Source organism: Theobroma umbraticum, unplaced genomic scaffold, assembly GCF_002168275.2.
Source record: "Theobroma umbraticum cultivar Fairchild unplaced genomic scaffold, ASM216827v3 scaffold_30.0, whole genome shotgun sequence".
NCBI classification, from domain to species: domain Eukaryota; kingdom Viridiplantae; phylum Streptophyta; class Magnoliopsida; order Malvales; family Malvaceae; genus Theobroma; species Theobroma umbraticum.
In genome coordinates, this window is record NW_018397254.1 from 9,633,086 (window position 1) to 9,651,898 (window position 18,813).

The following is an 18,813-nucleotide window of genomic DNA, read 5'->3' on the forward strand; positions in this document are numbered from 1 at the left end:
TTACCCAATTAAACACTTTTTTATGAATATTTACTTTTAAGGATTCTTCAGTTTTTAAATTTCATTTGTTAAGAAGGTGGCATTATATGATCTATTGATTGTGTATAAAATTTATATATGCTATAAAAATACATCAATTATTAATCCGTAAAATATGTAATAATATAAAATTTTTTGATGATTCTATTTAAGGATTTTGACTCGAGTTTTCTACCTTTACCAGTGGTTGAAGGTCATAAAAAAATTATGGCAACACATGGCTCCAAAAAAAATTGTTTAATTACATTTCACCATTGTCACCAACTAACTTTGACAATAGATTTTACATATTCACAGTTCACACAAAAGAGCTTTAATGGTGATAAATTCATGACAAAGCAATTGCCACTTCCTTTTTTCAATCCTTCCACAGGAAAGGAAGAGAAAACCATGAATATAAATAATTTATTATACTAGTTATTTGTAGTAGAATTGGGCTGCTGATATTATCATTGCACAAATTTAATTATTGTAGTTAATATTTTACATTTAACTAAATCTTATTGTTTTTACATAATTTGTCCCAAACACACTGAATTCTTGACGAAGAAAAGGAAAAAGAGATTAAGCCACACCGAGCCCTTGCATGTATAACAATTTGCATTGGGCAGTGGAACACGCAAGGAGAAAGAAGAAAGAAGAGTTGAGGATGAAGCAACTCAACTTTGCATCCCACCAGAGCCAATCAACTTGGTGAGCCCAAAAGTAATAGCCATGGCCATCAATCCTCCAACAAGCACCCTGGCGCTGGACTTCACTACCGGAGTCCCCCCAAGCAAAGAACCCAGCGCTCCAAACACCATCAAAGCCATGGTAGCCACCGCAACCACCACCGCCATCCTTACCTTATGGTCCCTTATGAAGGCTGCTGCCAATAGCGGAAGCACTGCACCAACTGAAAAGGCCAAGGCTGATGCTGCAGCAGCTAGTCCTGGATTGGGCAGCTGCTCCTTCTGATCACCCGCTTTATCATTACCATCAACATTTTCACTCTCTCTCTTTTGCTTCTCTCGTTTCATTTGAGCTATCTCTACATCCCTTTGGGTATACACAGACACAAACTCTCCAATTGCCATGCTGCAGGCTCCAGCAACCAACCCTGCGAAACCAGCAACGATCATGGCTTTGACGTCTTCTTTAACAGATCCAACACCCATCATTAGAGATGCAACGGAAACTAATCCATCGTTGGCTCCCAACACGGCGGCACGAAGCCACTGTCCTCTCTGAGAGTAGTCAAACTCATTATCTGCAGGTTCTTGAACCTGGTTCTTCTCAGTGTCGTTTACATGTGTAGACATCTCAACCTTGTCAAGCGATGAAAGTTGACGAGTTTGGGGGGCAGCCATGATGGACAAAAACAAGGACAATAATAATAATAATAATAATATTCTCAAAGGAAGAAAATAGGATGAGAAAGGAAGACTTGTGGAGGACACACGCCTCTCATCGAGAGAATTTATAGAGCAAGATTTTGGCATGGTGAGTGACCAAGTAGGTTGATTATGAATTGTGGTGGGCAAAGATGAAGGAATGAGGAAGACACACGCTCCTAACAATTAATTAATGTATGTATATTCCAATATGCTTTTAGTTCATTTCATTGCATAACATCCAATTGGATTCAGCAGTGAGAGCCTGAATCAATTAATGCAAACCAGTCTAGCTAGTACTCTGTCTTAATAAAAATGCTCATATATCATATATATATATATATATATATATGTATGTACGTATAGCAAGTTTCAATATCTTACAAGTGTCAATTTCTAGTTCTGCATTACCAGTAGAGTCATCACCGTGAATTTGAGAGCAAGAGCTTGGAATCTAACGTGAACACTCTTTCTTTACTCTCTAAATTACATTTTATGTATATGGCAACCAACATCACTTTTCATTTCTTTTTTTGCCATTTATTACATAATTAGGTTTTCATTTCATTTTCTCCATTCCAATCCCATCACAGACTTGGGGTTTCAAATTTGGAAGCGTGGCATTTAGCAGCAAAAAGAAAAAAAAAATTGAATTCTCTAAGGAACCATTCAAGTGAAAAAAAAAACAAAAATAAAAAAGAAGCTATGACTTGGGTTTATGCTTTATATTGGCTGGAAACTATTCCAAGATTAGTTGAAAGCAAGCGATTCTACAACTGGCAGTTTCTAATATTAATGTCACTGGTGGAATTATTGCTACAAAATTATGTGGAAAGTAGCTGCTTATACACACTAATTGTTTTTCTACAAAGTTGTTACTTGGCTAAAGTTCAGATGTCCAGTATCAAACCTCAGCTATTTGTGCACACACACTCCTGACCTTCAACATATTGGGTAAATGTTCAACATAGCTGTGATCGCTGGTGCAGTCGTAAGTGTCTGTTTGTGGGTTTCAAAACTCAAACGACTACTTGGTTTTAAATTATTGCTTCTTTTTATTTTTATTTTCCAAAAGAAAGAAAAACAAGGAAAGAGCACGTAAAGCGACATTCCGATTATTATAAACTTAGAAAAAGAGGGGTTGGCATGTAATTGAATGGAGTGCTCAAACGTATGGAAAGGGGTTGAATTTATTTGTAAAGATGGCTGGTCGAGTGGAATCGGAGGTGGATTTGCTGACCTGGTGACCATCCATTTGATTATTAGATAATACTTAATAAAGAATAAAACACTAGTTTTTAGGGAAGTGCGCCTTCCACACGAAAGTTGCCAACATCGGCCCCAGTCGTGATGGCGTGCAGTCTACACATATCCTTCTTTTGGCTAAAATAATGAACCAAGGCTCAACTTCCTTCACCTTTACAACCAAATTTTACACTTTTCCACCCCACATTCTATCCCTCTTTCTTCGTCTTCTGGGGTGGCTTAGAGCCCACCACTGTTAATAAACCTTCCCCCACTTTCAACCTTTTTCTTTTTCGAAGTAATAAAATCCCAAGTGGGGAAATTAGGTTGAGTCGTCTTTTTTTATTTTTATTGGAAGGCATCAGAGGCTACACCAAAGCAACATGGGAGGCGGGGGTTGAGTGCAATGATTCACCAACACCAAGCCTCACCTTATGTTGCGCCTAGGCTCCATCTCCTGTCACTTATAAGTTCTGCCTAGCACTCCTCTTATTCAGTTCTATTTTAAATTTAATCCTCAAAATGTTGAATCTAATCCCTCTACCAAAATATAACTGAACAAAAATGTAAACACATGTTATTGCAGCTGGATAATTGCATGCATATTTGGGCAACTACACCTTCAATTTTGTGCACAGCTGGATGCCCAATCTCGTGCATCTTGGGACGCGGCATTTGTTGATACACGTTAAGTGAAAAAAAAAGGAAATTCAATGAATCATACTCTCAAATAGAAGTATTGGCAAAACAAGGGGCTTTCCATTAATTCTAAGACAGCATACTCTGTTATTAAGTGAAAAGGAAAAATTATTGCTTTCTATTTGATTGTATTCAGACCACATCCATTGAATGCTAACATGTTTAACTCAGGCAAGCATTTTACAAGAGTTGATGAAACAGATAAAATTTGGAAAATGGAAAATGTTGAAAACAAATTTCGCATTAGGACAAATGTTTATTATCATTACAGGCAATGGAACAAATCTTAAGACAAAAACATGATGCACTCAATATTAAAACATCCTCTAGTAAAATTTCCAAAAAGCTTCATTTGATAAGAAGTGAAGTGTTGTCTAACATTAAAATTTAACCAAAAACTGTTAAATGAGTCAAGATGAACCAAAAAGGGAACTTGCCTAACCAAGATTCTCAAGAAATGATCTAGATCAAGTCCTTCCATTTAGCAGTTTTGCATGATGTCACCACCTTCAACACTGAACCTTATGCTTTGTGCTTGGTCACCAAGATCACATTCATTGCAACAAAAAAGTCTCTTACTGAGCACTGGTGAACAATACTACATAAATGGAAAAATTTGAAAAGCCATTAGACCAAAAAAAGGGGGCTACCTTCACATTTAAGCTCTTTACCATAGCGCTCACAAAGTAAGCATACGCACCATTTTGCAGCAATTCCATTAGTCTTCAGGGGGCAATAGTCCATGACAGATTATAATCAAGTGCTTTGTTGCAAAGAGTAAATCATCTTCAAATGGCTATCACCATGTGAGGTATTGCTTCAATTTAGCTTGTCAATAATCCAAGGATCATCATCAGTAGAACTACTGTGCAAACAGAACAATGAACTTTCATAGATAACATCATAAATACAAGGGGATATTTTGCCAAATGAAAAGAAGAAATATTTTGCTCAATATTATGCTGAATGTATTGATGATTTAAAATAGGTTATCACCAACATCTATGACTGTATTCAAAAACATTTTCATCCAGACCTCATTTAAATATATCCCTGCAAAACATTCAGAAGATGGCACAAACACTAAGATATAGAGGATTCAAATGTTAAGAGCTCATGATACAGAATATTTCCTGATACAAAATCCGCACTTAAAACGAGGGTCCCCACTTTTATTTGCCAATAATTTAGAAAAAATCAATTTTTTTTCTTGAAACTGCCACTTATTGGACATGTTTAGGGGCAATTACAACTCCAAAATCACAGGAAGGCAACACAAACATTAGGCACTTACCCATCCAATATGTGGATATTCCCATGACCATGAGACTTTTTAAGTTGCAACCAGGAACCTCCAAAAGTTGTAAGATTATCTTCGGCAGCACTTTTTCCTCAACTGGCTTGCAATTATATACACCAGCTACTCTGCAGAGCATCCTCAAAGCATCCCAGACAAATTATCCACAACCCAATCCAAGGAAAAGAATGCTGCAATGAATAACAACCAAGGAAAATCAGAAAACAGGGCAGGCAACTGTATAAAAAACTTCCATTACAACTGAGACTATTTGGAAAAACAAAAAAAAATTAATAAAAAGTAAAATAAGAAGGCTGAACTTTCCATTACCTTCTTCAGTCTACGAGTCACTTGCACCGGCTGCAGCTTGATGAGGAATATCACAATGCTGGAGTGTAGAAGTCGAGATCATTAGGGATTCTGGCAGTTGAGGAGCTGTAATCTGACTTTCAAGGTTATATCCTTCAGATAGGGACTTAATTTTGCCATTTGGAGTTTCCTTTGGGTTTGATTTCTTCCTACTGTATGTTAACAAATAATGAACAAGTTTCACATCAGACCGTGTATCTTTAAAGACAGTACAGTCATCTTGGTAATTACAAGGTTTAGACTCAGATTTCATGCCACTATGAAACCCGCTTGAGTTCAACAACAAACTAGAACAGTTCTCCTCTCTCTCCTTCATTCCTATTTCAACACCACACTCTTCCTTGCATTCGCTGTGCTTTCTGCGCCGTTTATAAACTAACTTAGTTGGTTTCTTTCTGCGCCCTAGATAAACCTTCTCAGTTGGTTCATTTCTACAGCAAGCATAAACTATCTGAGTTGGATTCTTACTACGCCGTGCATAAACTATCTCAGTTGGTTTCAAGCCACTGAAAGCCCTATTACCAGCAATCAATGGCTCCAAACCATTTTGATCACCCAATATTCTATTCTTTGAAATCCTAGGCGAACTATTCATTGCCCTATGCAACCGAAACGCCAATTCAGCATCATCACACTCTTCCAATGCATTACTCGCCAATTCCACAGCCCGCTTGGCCACAATGGCTTTCTTAACCGCCATCTCCCTAGCCTTAACTGCTGCCTCAACCTTCTTCCCCATCGCACAATTCGCATCTTTCACTACAGATTCCAACAATTTAGCCCCCCCACCGTCCCTATTATCCAAAATGCTAGAATTCCTGGCTTTTTTATTGCGCCTGAAATTACCCCTTTTACGAGCAATCTGTTTGGGGACCCAACAATCGATGCAAACCGTAAATTCCGAACCGCAAATAGAGAAGGACCACGGCGGAACAGATTTGTAATCTAAAAAACAAGTTTTGTGAAGGGAACGCTTACATTGGCCACAAGAAAAGCAATCTTCGGAGGCTTCTTTAAAACAATAAGAGCAGATTTCGGATGAGTCAACGCGATGAGAACATCTAGAGCAGAGGAGAACAATGCGCCACTCGCTGTAAAGCGTTTGAATTCGGTTCTTGCCGTTGGCGGTGTCGGTTCGGGATCCGCAGGCTTGGCATTCTGTCAAGTTGGGGAGGTCCCGGGTCTTTTTAGGGGAAGAGAGATCCAACGGCGTTGGAGTTTTGGGCTTAGCGCAATCGGAGAGGTGGCGCTTGCGGGAAGAGGGAGGGGCGCCGGAAGTCGTTCTGAGACCGGGTGCCATAATGATTCCGCTCAGATTGTGACAGAAGGGGGAATTAGGGTTTTACAGTTACGGTTCGCATTGAAATGAAATTGTGGGGATGAGCTTTTGAGGAAATTTTAGGGTTTTGACGTGTGGGAATTTCAAAGTCCACAAGAAAAGATTGTTTTTACTTTGTTGCACGCTTTTTCTACTCTAATATTAGTGAACGCCCGCTTCAGCTTGACAAAATTTTTTTATATGTTATTGTATACATGAGTTCTAAATATTAAAAAGTTAAATAAAAATACAAATTGATTGAATAAATTAATCTTTTCATTTTTTAACAACTTATTCTAAAAGAAAAAAAAATAAAGGAGGAAAATAAAAGATAAAGGAAAAATAAGAAAAATAAAAATAAATCATGTTTTTATTCAACTTTTTTTTTTCACTTTTCACCTCTTGCTCAATTTTTAATCATATGTACATTACAACCTTTCAAATTGCATTTGGGTGCGTCCATGATTTCTTTTAGTCAAGTAATAATCAAATTTATGTTCATTTTCTTCATAGGCATCACTACAAATGTGCACTAGCATGAATTCTTGGTTCAGCAGCATTAACAGGTGTACTTACTGATTGAATCGAACATCAATTGCTGTCAATCTTGAACTAGCTCATTCGATCAAAGATCTTGCTCACAAGGAGACGAAAATACACCTCAGCATTCAACGACTCCCGAGTGAATCCTTTCGTCAATATTCATGCAACTATGCAGCTGCTTAACCATGATGTCTATCTCTGGAGCGCGGAGGTTGGAGCAATCCCCTGCAAGAAATCTCCAAGCTCGGTTGCCAACGTGAACCAAGCTGTAGCCAGCGGAGACCCTCAGCCCTCTCTCTTTCACCAACCGTCTCATTCTCGTTGCGCTTCCCCATAAACCTTCCGCAGCATACATGCTTGATCCAAGCAAATATCCTGCTGAGTTCATAGGCTCCAGCTCAAGAACATGAGAGAGAGCTCCTGCACCAAGCTCACTGTTTCCATGGCTTCTACAGGCACTCAAAATAGCTCCCCAAGCACTTGCACCAGCCTTAAGACCATCGGGGATCTGGTCAATCAATTCCACCGCACTGTCAAGCTTGCCTGCGCGACCCAACATGTCAATCACACACGAATAATGTTCCAACCCGGGCACTATCCCATATTCATGGACCATTGATTTTAAAAAAGAAAGGCCGCCTTCAATTAACCCTCCATGACTACATGCAGATAGTGCTGAGAGAGTAGTCACAGAGTTTGGCTTCAGACCCTGCAATTTCATTTCTGGGAGCAATGCCAATGCCTCTCTGGGAAGACCATTCATACCATACGCTGCTACCATGGCACTCCATGACAAGACATTTCTCTGTGGCATTCCATCGAAGACCTTTCTGGAGGTATCAATGGCACCACATTTTGCATACATATCAACAATTGCAGTTGCAACAGCTACCTCGGCTGCAAAGCCTCTTCTGATTGCAACTCCATGGGCCCATTTTGACCTTCTCAGTTCAGCAGAAAGAGAACACGCTTCAAGAAGATTTATGATGGTAATGCCAGTGGGCTTCTCCAGTGTTTTGCTCATCTCGCAGAAAACTCCAACTGCCTCATCAGGCTTGCCACAGTGAGCTAATCCAGCTACCATAGTGCTCCATGACACCACATCCCTTTCCTTCAGGCCATCGAAAAGTTTCCATGCATGATCAACAAGATTGCACTTCGCATAAGCGTCAATTAAAGAATTTATGACTAATTCATTCGATTCATACTTCCGTCTGATTATTATACAGTGAACAGACTTGCACTGAGATGGGTACACAAAATATTTGCATATTTGAAGAAAATTCATGAGAGTCACCTCATCTACCTCAACTCCTTCCTTCCCCATCAATTTAAACAGCAATAAAGCTTCTGAATACTTCTCATTGAGGACAAATCCAGATACGATAGAATTCCATGAAACAATGTTCTTTTGAGACATCTCCTTGTAAACTTGAAAGGCAGAATCAACATCCTTGCACTTTGAATACATATCAATTAAGGAATTCCCTATAAACAAATCATTATTGTCTCCTCTTCTGATCACTACTCCATGGACCAACTTTCCCATATGAATGTCTTCTAATCTTGCGCAGGCCTTCAGAACACTTGCTGTGGTTACACCATCTGGTTGGATCCCATCCTCAGACGCCATTTCCCGGAACAACTTCAAGCCAATTTCTGCCTCCTCACTTTGCACATAACCCTCAATCATCACACTCCAAGAGATCACATCTTTATTACACATTTCATCAAACAGGATTCGCGCGCACATTAAGTCTGTAACCATATACATGCTCAACAAGGAGTTCTGAACAGAATCAATGGCACATAATCCACTCCTAATCATGTATCCATGAATTTCTAATCCTTCATGGTAAGCTCCAATACTGCGGCATGCCTGAATTACAAGAACCAATGTGGAAGCATTCGGTGCAAACGCAGCAACCCTAGCCTTATTAAACCACCTTAAACCTTCTTTTAGAACACCCTGATCAAGGTGCCCATAAATAATAATATTCCAAGACACTGAATCCCTATTCTGCATGCAATCAAAAGCACCCAATGCTGATTCCAAGTCCCCACATTTCATGTAAAAGTCCACAATGGAGTTCCCAGTGGAAGCAAATGATTGATAACCTTGTTTGATCAAATATGCATGGACTGATTTCCCATGTGTAGGGGAGAGGTTCAGACACGCTTTGAGAATGGGAGGGAACACTGAAGGATCTGATGGATGAACTCCATATCTCTTCATCTCCTGATAGTGAGAAAACACCTCTAGCCATTTTCCAACGCGGTATGATTCTTTGATTCTCAAACTCCAGCTTGGGAGCTTTGAACCCCAGAGGTTTGCTGGAAAGCGCATGGCGAATCAAAATACATAATAGTAATTGAAAAGCTCAACATCACCCAACCTGTTAAACTGCTTCTGAAACAACTGAACCCTGCAGACCTGGCTTTCCTCAAATTTTCTCGTTTCTCATATTATATTATGAAGTTGAGTTACGGCTCATTTTGAATTGTTTCCCAGTCAGTAGAGCTCGAGGCATTAGTGAAAATTGAACAAAAAGAAAAATGCATATCTAGCTAATTAAATGAATGTTAGGACGAAAACCTTATTGCATAGAAAAAAGAATAAAGAAGATGATGATATTCCTACCAAAGCAACAAAGAACCATAAAAAATTTTCCCTTTTCTTCTCTTTACTGTAATAAAAGAATTACATGTGTGAATAAGTGAAAGCAAGAAGGAAAAAAAAAATTGGTCAACTATTATTCACTAATGTGGCAGAGTCGAAAGTAATAGTTATCGACCTTTACATATTTAGACCAGTATGACTTGTACTTGGCGATAGCCAGATCCAACCATGGCTTATAGTTTCCATTGTAATGGATGACAGCTGCATTTTCTATCTCAGTTTGGTTGAGGGCTGGGTCATACCCAAGTCCTAAGACATGCCATTTTCGATCCAGTGGATAAGTCAAGTTATAGAATGTGATCAGTCCTGGCGGCAATGTGCCCAGCTTCCAAAGAGTTCTATCCTCATTCTGCAAAGCAGTTTCTTCATCAGTCGCAATATTCAGGAAACTACTGACAAAAAGAAGTTTAGAAACTCATAGTACATAACAATCAAAATGCCTTTTAAGTTATGCTAATATGACAGACATAGGAGAAAAATTTTTCTCTGTGGAGAAAAAAAATATAATTTTGCATTAGAAGGAAAACAGAAACTTGTTAGAAAATTGAAACGTTGGAAAAGCAGTACTGAAGCATTACCATATCTTGCCATCGATGATATATTCCTGTTATGTTTTGCTTTCTCCATTCCTTCAAATCAAAAATATTCATCCCAAATGCCCAACCACAAGCATTTGAGTCAAAATTCTCTGAGATTTTTGGATTGGAGAAGTTGAGATACTTGTCAAATCTATGAAAGCTCTCTTTACAGGTCTCCACTGCACCATTCACCATTCCTTGCAGATCTACATCCCAAAGAGGTGTCAAATCCTTCTGAACTACAATATCATCATCCAAAAATAGAATCTTGTGGAGTTTTGGGTACACTTCAGGAAGGTAGAATCTAAGATGATTCAGCATCGATAAATATTTCGGATTCCTGTATTTGAGATGGTCAGACCCAACAGAGAGAGAGGATGGGTGATTTGCCTTGAAATAATATTCTTTAACTCTGGAAGATTCGAGTTGACGAAGAACAGAACAGTAAGAGGAATTCAGCCACTTGAAATCATCGATGTTCTCAACCTGGATTATTGCTTTTTCAGGTGCATTCAAGATAAACCACATTTTCATTGCAGCAAAATTCAGTTTATCAGTGACTATATGGAAAACATGTTTCTCAGGCTCATTTGCATGCAGCACTGTAGAATTGACAACCACAGATGTTGCCAGTACGTTATCAGAAAAGATGGCATAATGGTATAGAGAAGGATCTTCAAGCTTTTCTTTATTAAGATCCTTTTTGTTTTGATATCCATTAATGAAGTAGTCTGCTGCTAGCTGCAGAGGTAGGCAATGCAATGGTTTTGGGACAGTTTTAGCAGCTAGCTGAATCAAGAAGGCACTCCTTTTCTTCAGTGAACCTACATTATCTTCTGTTGACTGAAGCATGGCTCGAAGCTTTCTTGCAACTGTGTGACAATCATAGAGTTGATCCTTTGCTATAGACAGAGCATGGCCCATTGCTTTTGCATGATCAAGTGCACTGCAAATAGAACAACATACTTTTGAATGAAAACCAGAAATACATATACCTGATAACCAGAAAACAGTGGACATAAAGTAATTATACCTTGAATGAAGCTCAGCATCAGAATTTGCTTCTTCAATAACAAGTAGACTTTCCCTGACATGTTTCAAAAGAGAATTGTAAAGGGCATTTTGGTTCTTAGACTTGGCAATGTTTGCATATGCTTTCGCCATAATAATCTGGTCACGCATAAGCTTCAAGGTAGAATCAGAATTAGGATTTTCAAAATCTTTTCTCCATAGGCTGTATTTTCCCTTGCCAACAGTGTCCATATTTGTCAAGCTCTCAATTGCTGCTGTTGCTTGCATCTGCTTGTCAGACTCTTTAACTTGACGGATGAGTTCTGCAGTACGGAAATCCCTCCTTTTTTGCCGCAATATCTGAAGAGTATAAATACTATGACAAATCTAGACCAACCATGCAGGATGCATAAAGTAAATACACAGTAGTGTCAGACATTTTACCTGACGCTTGTACTTCACAGGGCTCCATGATGCCCTCTGAAGATTTTGAATTTCACCTTCTTCCAACTGATGATCATCTATAAAATGTTCAACATTTCCTTCAAATGTTTTGCTAGGTTGATATGAATCTTTCAGTTTAAGTACCTAAGAGATAATTTTTCAATCAGCGATGTCAACAACTTGAACTAGGAAGCAGTAAATAAATTAGGGCAGATGATATAACTTTCTTTTTCCTGGCCATATAGCCCACATAACTGTTGAAACTGTTCAAGTTGATTATAGGACGGTGCTTAGATCATAACCTTATTTTACCTATAGTAGCTGTTATGAATTTGACCACCATGAATAAGCATTGAAAACTTAATTTTGAGTATAGGACCACGAATTACTAAAACCAGTTTTGCAAAATAAAATGGAAGTACCTGTGGGCCCTTAAGGTTGTCAGGATCTCCATTACTAGGGTTTTCCAGAACCCATGAAGCAGAAAGGTCCTTCATTTTCACCCTACTTGTTCTAACAGTGCCAGAAGCATCACTGTAAGTTGCAATTATGTCAATATCCTGTATGAAACAAATATATATGAGCATCATTAGAATCAGTAGTTAAGAGGAAAAAGCTCCACTCATTACCTTCTCACTGTCATTGAGAATTAGAGCACCAGAGGAAGCATCCTCTTCCTGCTCAGTCAACATTCCGACCAACGGTTAGGTTGTGCAATGTATTTAAGAAAACAAAATTTTCAATGTAAGAACTCATGAAAATGCAGGCAAAGTTATGGCAGACGATAATTAGTTATGGAAAACCGCCAAATTTCGATAAATCAAAACTACAACATGATTCAATGGTATAAATATTATGAAGGAACCTTTCTGTCATACGGCGGCTGATATGCTTTGAGTCCCCTTCCACTGAAAGACATAACATTAAACAAACAATCAAAGATCAATTAAATTTAGGAAGAAAGAATCTCCAAAAATAAAACTTCTTAGAAATGATCTTACAGTGTTTTGTTATCTGATATGTCTGCATCAGCATTAACAATACTGAAAATAACCTGACAGAATATATACCAGGCATTACCGTTGTCAATTTACATTCTTAACAATAATTAACTAAAAAACGGCATAGAAAAAGAACAGAGCGAGGAAATAATTATCTAATAAATGTTCGCATTTTTCATTTTATTATAATATTACGATTGATTCGGATATTAACTTAATCAAATTACATAAAGATCTAAAACATTTACAATCGAACCATTAAAACCCTAAAAAGGACAAAACAACTGATTTAAATCCAAATTAAGCAGGTTGAGAGAAGTGAGGAGTTTTGAGAGTGATAGAGAGAGGGAGAGATGTCAGAGTGCGTACGAATACGAAACAGCCGACTAGAACGGGATCGAAGCTCCAGAAACTCCTCGAACCTGCTTCCATCTATAGGGAAGAGAGATTTGATTTTGGATTTTGCTCAAAGTCCAGTAAGAGTGTGACGAACGAGACTTACATATGTCATCAATCACGATCGCTTTATTTTACCGTCCTTTTTCCCTTTTTTTTCTCCTTTCTTTTTATTTGTCTTTGTCGACGACTCGTCGTCTTCTTCAACTACGCGTTTCTCTAAAGTGCGCCAGGAAGCTCACGAAGCCAGCGCGACTCAACTAAAATCAGTTCTCCGACGGTTTTGACACTTTCTAATTTTTCCTTTTTCTTTTATTTTTGCCGATAGTGAAAGGGATTTTTTTTTCTATTAAAATAAAGAGTAAAAGCCGAATTAATATCACATAAAAAATATATATCGCAATAGTACTAGCATAATCTTAGCAAAATGTTATTAGTCAAAACATGTTAAATTTAGGATTTGAAATTGACATGTTGTGTTGGTGCTTCAAATTTTCATGGCTCCACTTGGAAAATAACAAGAGAGTAAGTTATAGCACCGTCCACCACAGATGACTTTAATGGATTAAAAAATGTTTTACCTAAATGAGGATATTATTATGATAAGATATGATAAGTTTATAATATTGTTGAGTAATCCAAGTGAGATACATTAAATATTTTATCTTTTTAATTAATATTCTTATTTATGCTGTATTATCATTATTTTTATCTTTTCTTTTTAAATTTCAAATCGCTTACAATACTTTTGTTCATAGAATGAAATAAAATAATTATTTTATGAAAATAGAATAGGGAAAGAATAAAATTAAATAAGTATTATGTTGTTAGGTTTATAGAATTAAATAAGGTAAGAATTGTTATTATAACTCATTTTGATATTTGATTGATAAAAATAGTTTTGAAATAATTAAGGAATAAATGATAAAATTACTTTTTATTATAATTTAATAAATTAAGTAAAATTAATCATTATTTTAATTTAATAATATTTTTTCTTTTTTAATCTTTTAATTTTATTTTTACTAACATTTTAAAATATTAATAATTTATTATTAAATTATTACAATGATTTTTATTTAAATTTCTTTTTATTTTTTCCCTATTTGTATTTAATTTTTTAATTTCTGTTTTCATTAAAAATTTAAACACTACTAATTTATTATTAAATTGTTAATATATTTTTGTATTTTAATTTTTTTTACTTTTTCTTTTTCTTTATTTTTATTTTCTAGTTGTAAATTGTAATTATTTTCAATAAATAGAGACATTTTTGTCCACTAAATTTGTACTCTACTTCGTAGTCATGGAATAGTCATTAACATGGAGAGGAGGGAAATGGCTAAACCAAGATTTTGGAGAATAGCTATTGTTCCGTACTTCTAACCAAACAAAAAAAATATTGAGAAAGGAATAAGGGGAATAGCTTAACTATTCTCCCATACCAGTCGTGCCATTAATACAATCATTAAAATAACACAATTATAAGAAAAATTAGCCTCTACGCACATTTTATGCAAGTAAAATCAAGTCATGTATTACAAAATATCAATTTTTAATCCATATAATTTAATTTATGTGCAGAAGAGAATATTAACTAATGTAAATTATGATTATTAAATTATGGAATCTTGTTATTTCATCTTATTCTAAGTCTACGCTTTTAATCAACCCCACAAAAGAGAAATAATGCAAAATATTAAGATATAATAGTTCAAAATATTCTTAAATTATTTAAAAATATTTAAATAATTTTTATTTTTTTATTGAGTTCAATTAAATTTTTATTTTATATTTCAAATCAAATAAATTTTTATAATTAATGATCAATTAACTATCATTAATCAAAACGTTACTTGTTATTTTTATGTTACGTAGTAATAATATAAAAAACAAAAAATATAACGTGATTTGATCATTATATCATATTTGTCACGTCATCATTTAATTGCAAGTTATTTTTTAACTAACAACAATAAGTTGATCGTAATCGACTTTTAAGTATATAAATTTATTTGATTTAAAATAAAAATATAAAAATTTAATTAAATATAATAAAATAATAAAATTTTATTTGAATTTTACTAAATAAATCAAAAGATTTTTTCAAGTATTATATCAAAGATTAACTATGACTATGAAGATGACACCTTTGTATATATCCACAAAAAATTCATTGTCCCCATGAAAACGAAAAAGAAAACCAATTTATTTAGCTTATAAGCAAAATAATTGCAATTTTATTACTCTTAATAATTTCTCTGGGATCACATTATTGAGAAAACACAAAGAGAAGGGAAAAGCTTAGTCACCAAAGACGAAAACGCAAAGAACATGAGGAATTTCATCGAACGGTAAGGATCGTATTCATATTTGCTTCTTTTTTTTCTTCTCCAAATAATAGTGGTTTCGCTGGAAGTTCAAAACCGCCCAAACCAGATGCCAACAACTAATCCCAGGCCAAAGCTGAGAGAAAGAAATCAAACAGCTATTTGCACTTTGCCACAGCAGGAAATTACTCAGCCGATTTTCACCGGAAGTACGAATTATAATGTCAGGATCAGGTGCAATTGCCATGTACATGTGCTTCTCAATCTCTGCTAACTTTAAAACGTGGTCGCCCTGCTCCGGATTACACATGCTGATCCTCCCTTCTGAAATCGACTCCTGAAGTTGAATCTGTGCCAGCTTTTCCTGATAAGTTTCTTGAATAGCATGTAGGATTTCATTCATGGAAGTGTAGGCAAGGCAGACTGTGAGCAAAATGTTAGAGTTGTTGGCGGTAGCCACCATCAGTCTCTTGGCTGCATCCTTAATGGGGTCGCTTAAGAGTTCCATGTTCCCTGAGAAATGAACCCTGACTCCATAGCGGCTAAATAAGCTATCTTCTTTACTTAATTCTAGCTCGATCTTCTCCAGCATCAGATCCATGATATATTGAACTTCTTCAGGCCCACGCTTGAAATTATCGATGCTGAAGGCGTAGGCTGTTATATATTTTATCCCCAGTTCACAGCAGTAAATAACCATGAGCATGAGGGCCAAATACCCAGCTTTGTGTCCTGCCCCCCCTTTAAGGTTTCGCTGCTTTCCATATCTTCTATTTCCATCCATTATGAAGGCAATGTGAGTAGGGAATCTGCCAACAGAAAGAACAGAGAATATGCATTTTCGTTGTAAGTAGCTCAGTTTCCAGAGGAACCGTCTTGCTGATCTACTTATTCCACCTTTCTCCGTATGCAGGGTCATCGCTCGATATATACAAAACTATTATGATCGCACTCGGTTGGAACAAAGTGTTCTTACAAATTCATAACAGAAAGTATCAAACATGCAGAGAAAGAAAGTAAAGGAGCAATAGAGAAAAAAAACAGAGAACTTGGTTAATATCGATTATATTGCCTGAAGGAAGAAATGCATAAATATATACATGAGTTGTTTGACTAACACTTGTACAAAACATATCCAAGTGTCTAACATACCATTAAGGTAAGCATGCAATGCTTAAACGTTCTAAGTACATGTAGCAGCAGCAAGCAATCTAACTTATCAAACCGGTACAACAAAACAAAGTGGACACTTGTCCATTACATATTTAAACAAAATAACACTCAAGCTAGTTTTTATCTCAACACAAAGCACTATCCTTTTGTTGTATTTGATAAAGAAAGCAATTCTGATGCAAAATACTTGCTGCTAAGTTAGTCCATTTCCTTGGAGATACACCATTCCCTTGATAGTTTCAAGGCCTCCTCACGCATTGATTTCTAAATAATTGCATGCCTATGAAGGTCAACAAGTTGCCCAAATTTGCATCCTACTCAAGCAAGTTACTACAAACTATATACAATATAATATGGTTGAACTTGTGCTGTAAACCGAGTTGTGCTTTAGGAATTTGCGAGTTTCAGAGTGACTTCACCTGGTAATTTGTACTTGAACTTTTATAGCACCTTCATGCTTGGTGATTTTTATTTAGAAAGTAAGACTAGTGATGCATAGCTTTTGATTAGAGAAAACTGGTGATCTCAGGAGAAATCCTACAGAAACTTAAGCCTAATATTTGCGAGTACGACTGAAATTTGTCTAGGATACCCCTGCTTGTACATATGGAGAATTCAGATTCACAAATTCGCGTTGAAATAATCTTAGTCCGGAGCAAAAGGAGCTTGTAATTGCAGCAAACAAAACATGTGCCTCATCTAGGAATGTAAAAGAAAAATGCCCTTTGCGTGGCTTGTATGCTATTGACAGTGCATTGTCTCTTGTTTATTGCAGTTGCATATAATATGTTATTGCGGGACAAGAGTGTTAACTCTAATACAAGAAAGAACTCGCTGACCAGAATAATAGCGACTAAACTATGATTTACTAGGTGGAAAGGACGAAAAGTATGAACCATTTGCAAGGTCTACAGCTGCCTTTTTTTTCTTCCCAAAATAAGGGTGGTTTCGCTGAAAATGCAAGACCACCCACACCAGATGCCAGATGCCAAACTTGGGCCAAAGTGTGAACAAGGAAGACAACTGGCTGCAAGAAGTCTGCCACAGAAGGAAATTGCTTAGGCGGTACTCCCCCGCTGTGCGGATCAAAATGTCAGGATCTGGTGCAATGCCCATATACATGTGCTTTTCAATATCTTCTAACTTTATGAGGTCTTGATCACCCTGATGAATATCTCCGTTCTTACCTAGTAAACCGTTGCTAGCACCAATTCCCCTGATTTCTTGAATATGATCACATTTTTCCCTGCATGATTCTCGAACAGCATGCAAGATCTCGTCAGTGCAATTGTAGGCAACGCAAATCGTGAAGACAAATTTAGAGTTATCAGCAGTAGATTCCATAAGTCTCTCGGCTGGAATTCTAATATCTGCCCCCAAGAGTTGTAGGTTTCCTGCGAAATGAACTCTCAGTGGACAACATTTCACTATCCTAGTCAAGAGTGGAATACTACCCCTCAGCAAATCCATAATTTTTTCAACTTCCTCTGGCTTTCTTTTGAAATTATCGATGCTGAAGGCATAAACAGTAAGATGTTTCACACCGAGCTCGTAGCAGTAAACGAGCATGTACAAGAGAGCCAAAGTCCCTACATCATAACCTGCCCCTTCATCGAGCTTCTTGGTTTTAGCATATCTTCGGTTTCCATCCATAATGATTGCAATGTGAGACGGGATTGGACCTACTCTAAGAACTCGAAAGACACATTTTCTAAAGAAACTTATCCATCCGGACAAGATTTTTCTTTCAATAAATTCTTTCTCCATATCAAATTGTTCTACTTAAAGTGACAGATGAGATACAGAGTTGCAGAGTGAAATACTTAAGGCACCATTTCATTGTCATGCTTTTTATCGGTAACGCGCCAAGAGAGCCGATCCGGTGGTCATGTTGGATGCGTGACAACTTTTCACAAACACTGAAGTGGCATGCAATTTTGTTTGTTCCAGGAATTGCTCTACCTACCTTGTCAATTTAAAGTTGAGGGAAAACCTCTCTTCATTTTTTTTTAACTACCCCCACTTTTGTTTTTCTGAGAATTGCTAAAAGAGAAAACAATTTCTGTCCCAAACATGGGATAATGGGTACCACTATAAACATAAACAAAACTCTTGGATCTCATTGACAACAATCTATCCTTACTTGGACTTTAGTTGTTAGCCCAGATAGCACTAGTGCCTTTTATTTTTACTACATATGTCTTACATGTGGATAATTTAATTACATGGATATCATAATTATAAAAATGAAAATATATGTTTAATTGTAAATTGTTTTAATTAATTCTTGATTAATTAAAATTTAAAGTATCAACAT

At 36.6% G+C, this 18,813-nt stretch overlaps 3 protein-coding genes and 3 pseudogenes across 7 annotated transcripts; all 6 read right to left on the bottom strand.

Annotated features, from left to right (window-relative positions):
- Positions 1-645: 645 nt before the first annotated feature.
- LOC110423034 (vacuolar iron transporter homolog 2 pseudogene) lies at positions 646-1,451 on the bottom strand (annotated as a pseudogene).
- A 2,083-nt stretch (positions 1,452-3,534) lies between these two features.
- LOC110414161 (uncharacterized) lies at positions 3,535-6,468 on the bottom strand. 2 transcript variants are annotated; one of them, XM_021425239.2, is made up of 4 exons: positions 4,984-6,468; positions 4,651-4,844; positions 4,057-4,218; positions 3,535-3,954 (listed from the first exon to the last, which is right to left on the bottom strand). In XM_021425239.2, exon 1 carries the CDS (start codon positions 6,320-6,322, stop codon positions 4,994-4,996), a length of 1,329 nt encoding a protein of 442 aa, XP_021280914.1. In that variant the 5' UTR covers positions 6,323-6,468; the 3' UTR covers positions 3,535-3,954; positions 4,057-4,218; positions 4,651-4,844; positions 4,984-4,993. The 2 variants fall into 2 exon arrangements, with proteins under 2 accessions (XP_021280914.1, XP_021280906.1); XM_021425231.2 differs by having other exon boundaries at positions 4,057-4,221.
- Positions 6,469-6,557: 89 nt separating this feature from the next.
- On the bottom strand, positions 6,558-9,370 carry LOC110410018 (Tetratricopeptide repeat (TPR)-like superfamily protein). The gene has a single exon (XM_021419589.2). It carries the CDS (start codon positions 9,228-9,230, stop codon positions 7,002-7,004), a length of 2,229 nt encoding a protein of 742 aa, XP_021275264.1. The 5' UTR covers positions 9,231-9,370; the 3' UTR covers positions 6,558-7,001.
- A 245-nt stretch (positions 9,371-9,615) lies between these two features.
- GAUT3 (galacturonosyltransferase 3) lies at positions 9,616-13,289 on the bottom strand. 4 transcript variants are annotated; one of them, XM_021419601.2, is made up of 10 exons: positions 13,100-13,289; positions 12,967-13,029; positions 12,598-12,650; positions 12,462-12,504; positions 12,226-12,273; positions 12,019-12,156; positions 11,597-11,740; positions 11,175-11,512; positions 10,142-11,087; positions 9,616-9,912 (listed from the first exon to the last, which is right to left on the bottom strand). In XM_021419601.2, the coding sequence occupies exons 1-10, from the start codon at positions 13,106-13,108 to the stop codon at positions 9,637-9,639; spliced, it is 2,058 nt and encodes a 685-aa protein (XP_021275276.1). In that variant the 5' UTR covers positions 13,109-13,289; the 3' UTR covers positions 9,616-9,636. The 4 variants fall into 4 exon arrangements, with proteins under 4 accessions (XP_021275276.1, XP_021275283.1, XP_021275298.1 ...); XM_021419608.2 differs by lacking the exon at positions 12,226-12,273; XM_021419623.2 differs by lacking the exons at positions 12,967-13,029; positions 13,100-13,289 and having other exon boundaries at positions 12,019-12,130.
- Positions 13,290-15,360: 2,071 nt separating this feature from the next.
- LOC110424064 (dehydrodolichyl diphosphate synthase CPT3 pseudogene) lies at positions 15,361-17,252 on the bottom strand (annotated as a pseudogene).
- On the bottom strand, positions 17,086-18,263 carry LOC110423622 (dehydrodolichyl diphosphate synthase CPT3 pseudogene; annotated as a pseudogene).
- Positions 18,264-18,813: the final 550 nt, after the last annotated feature.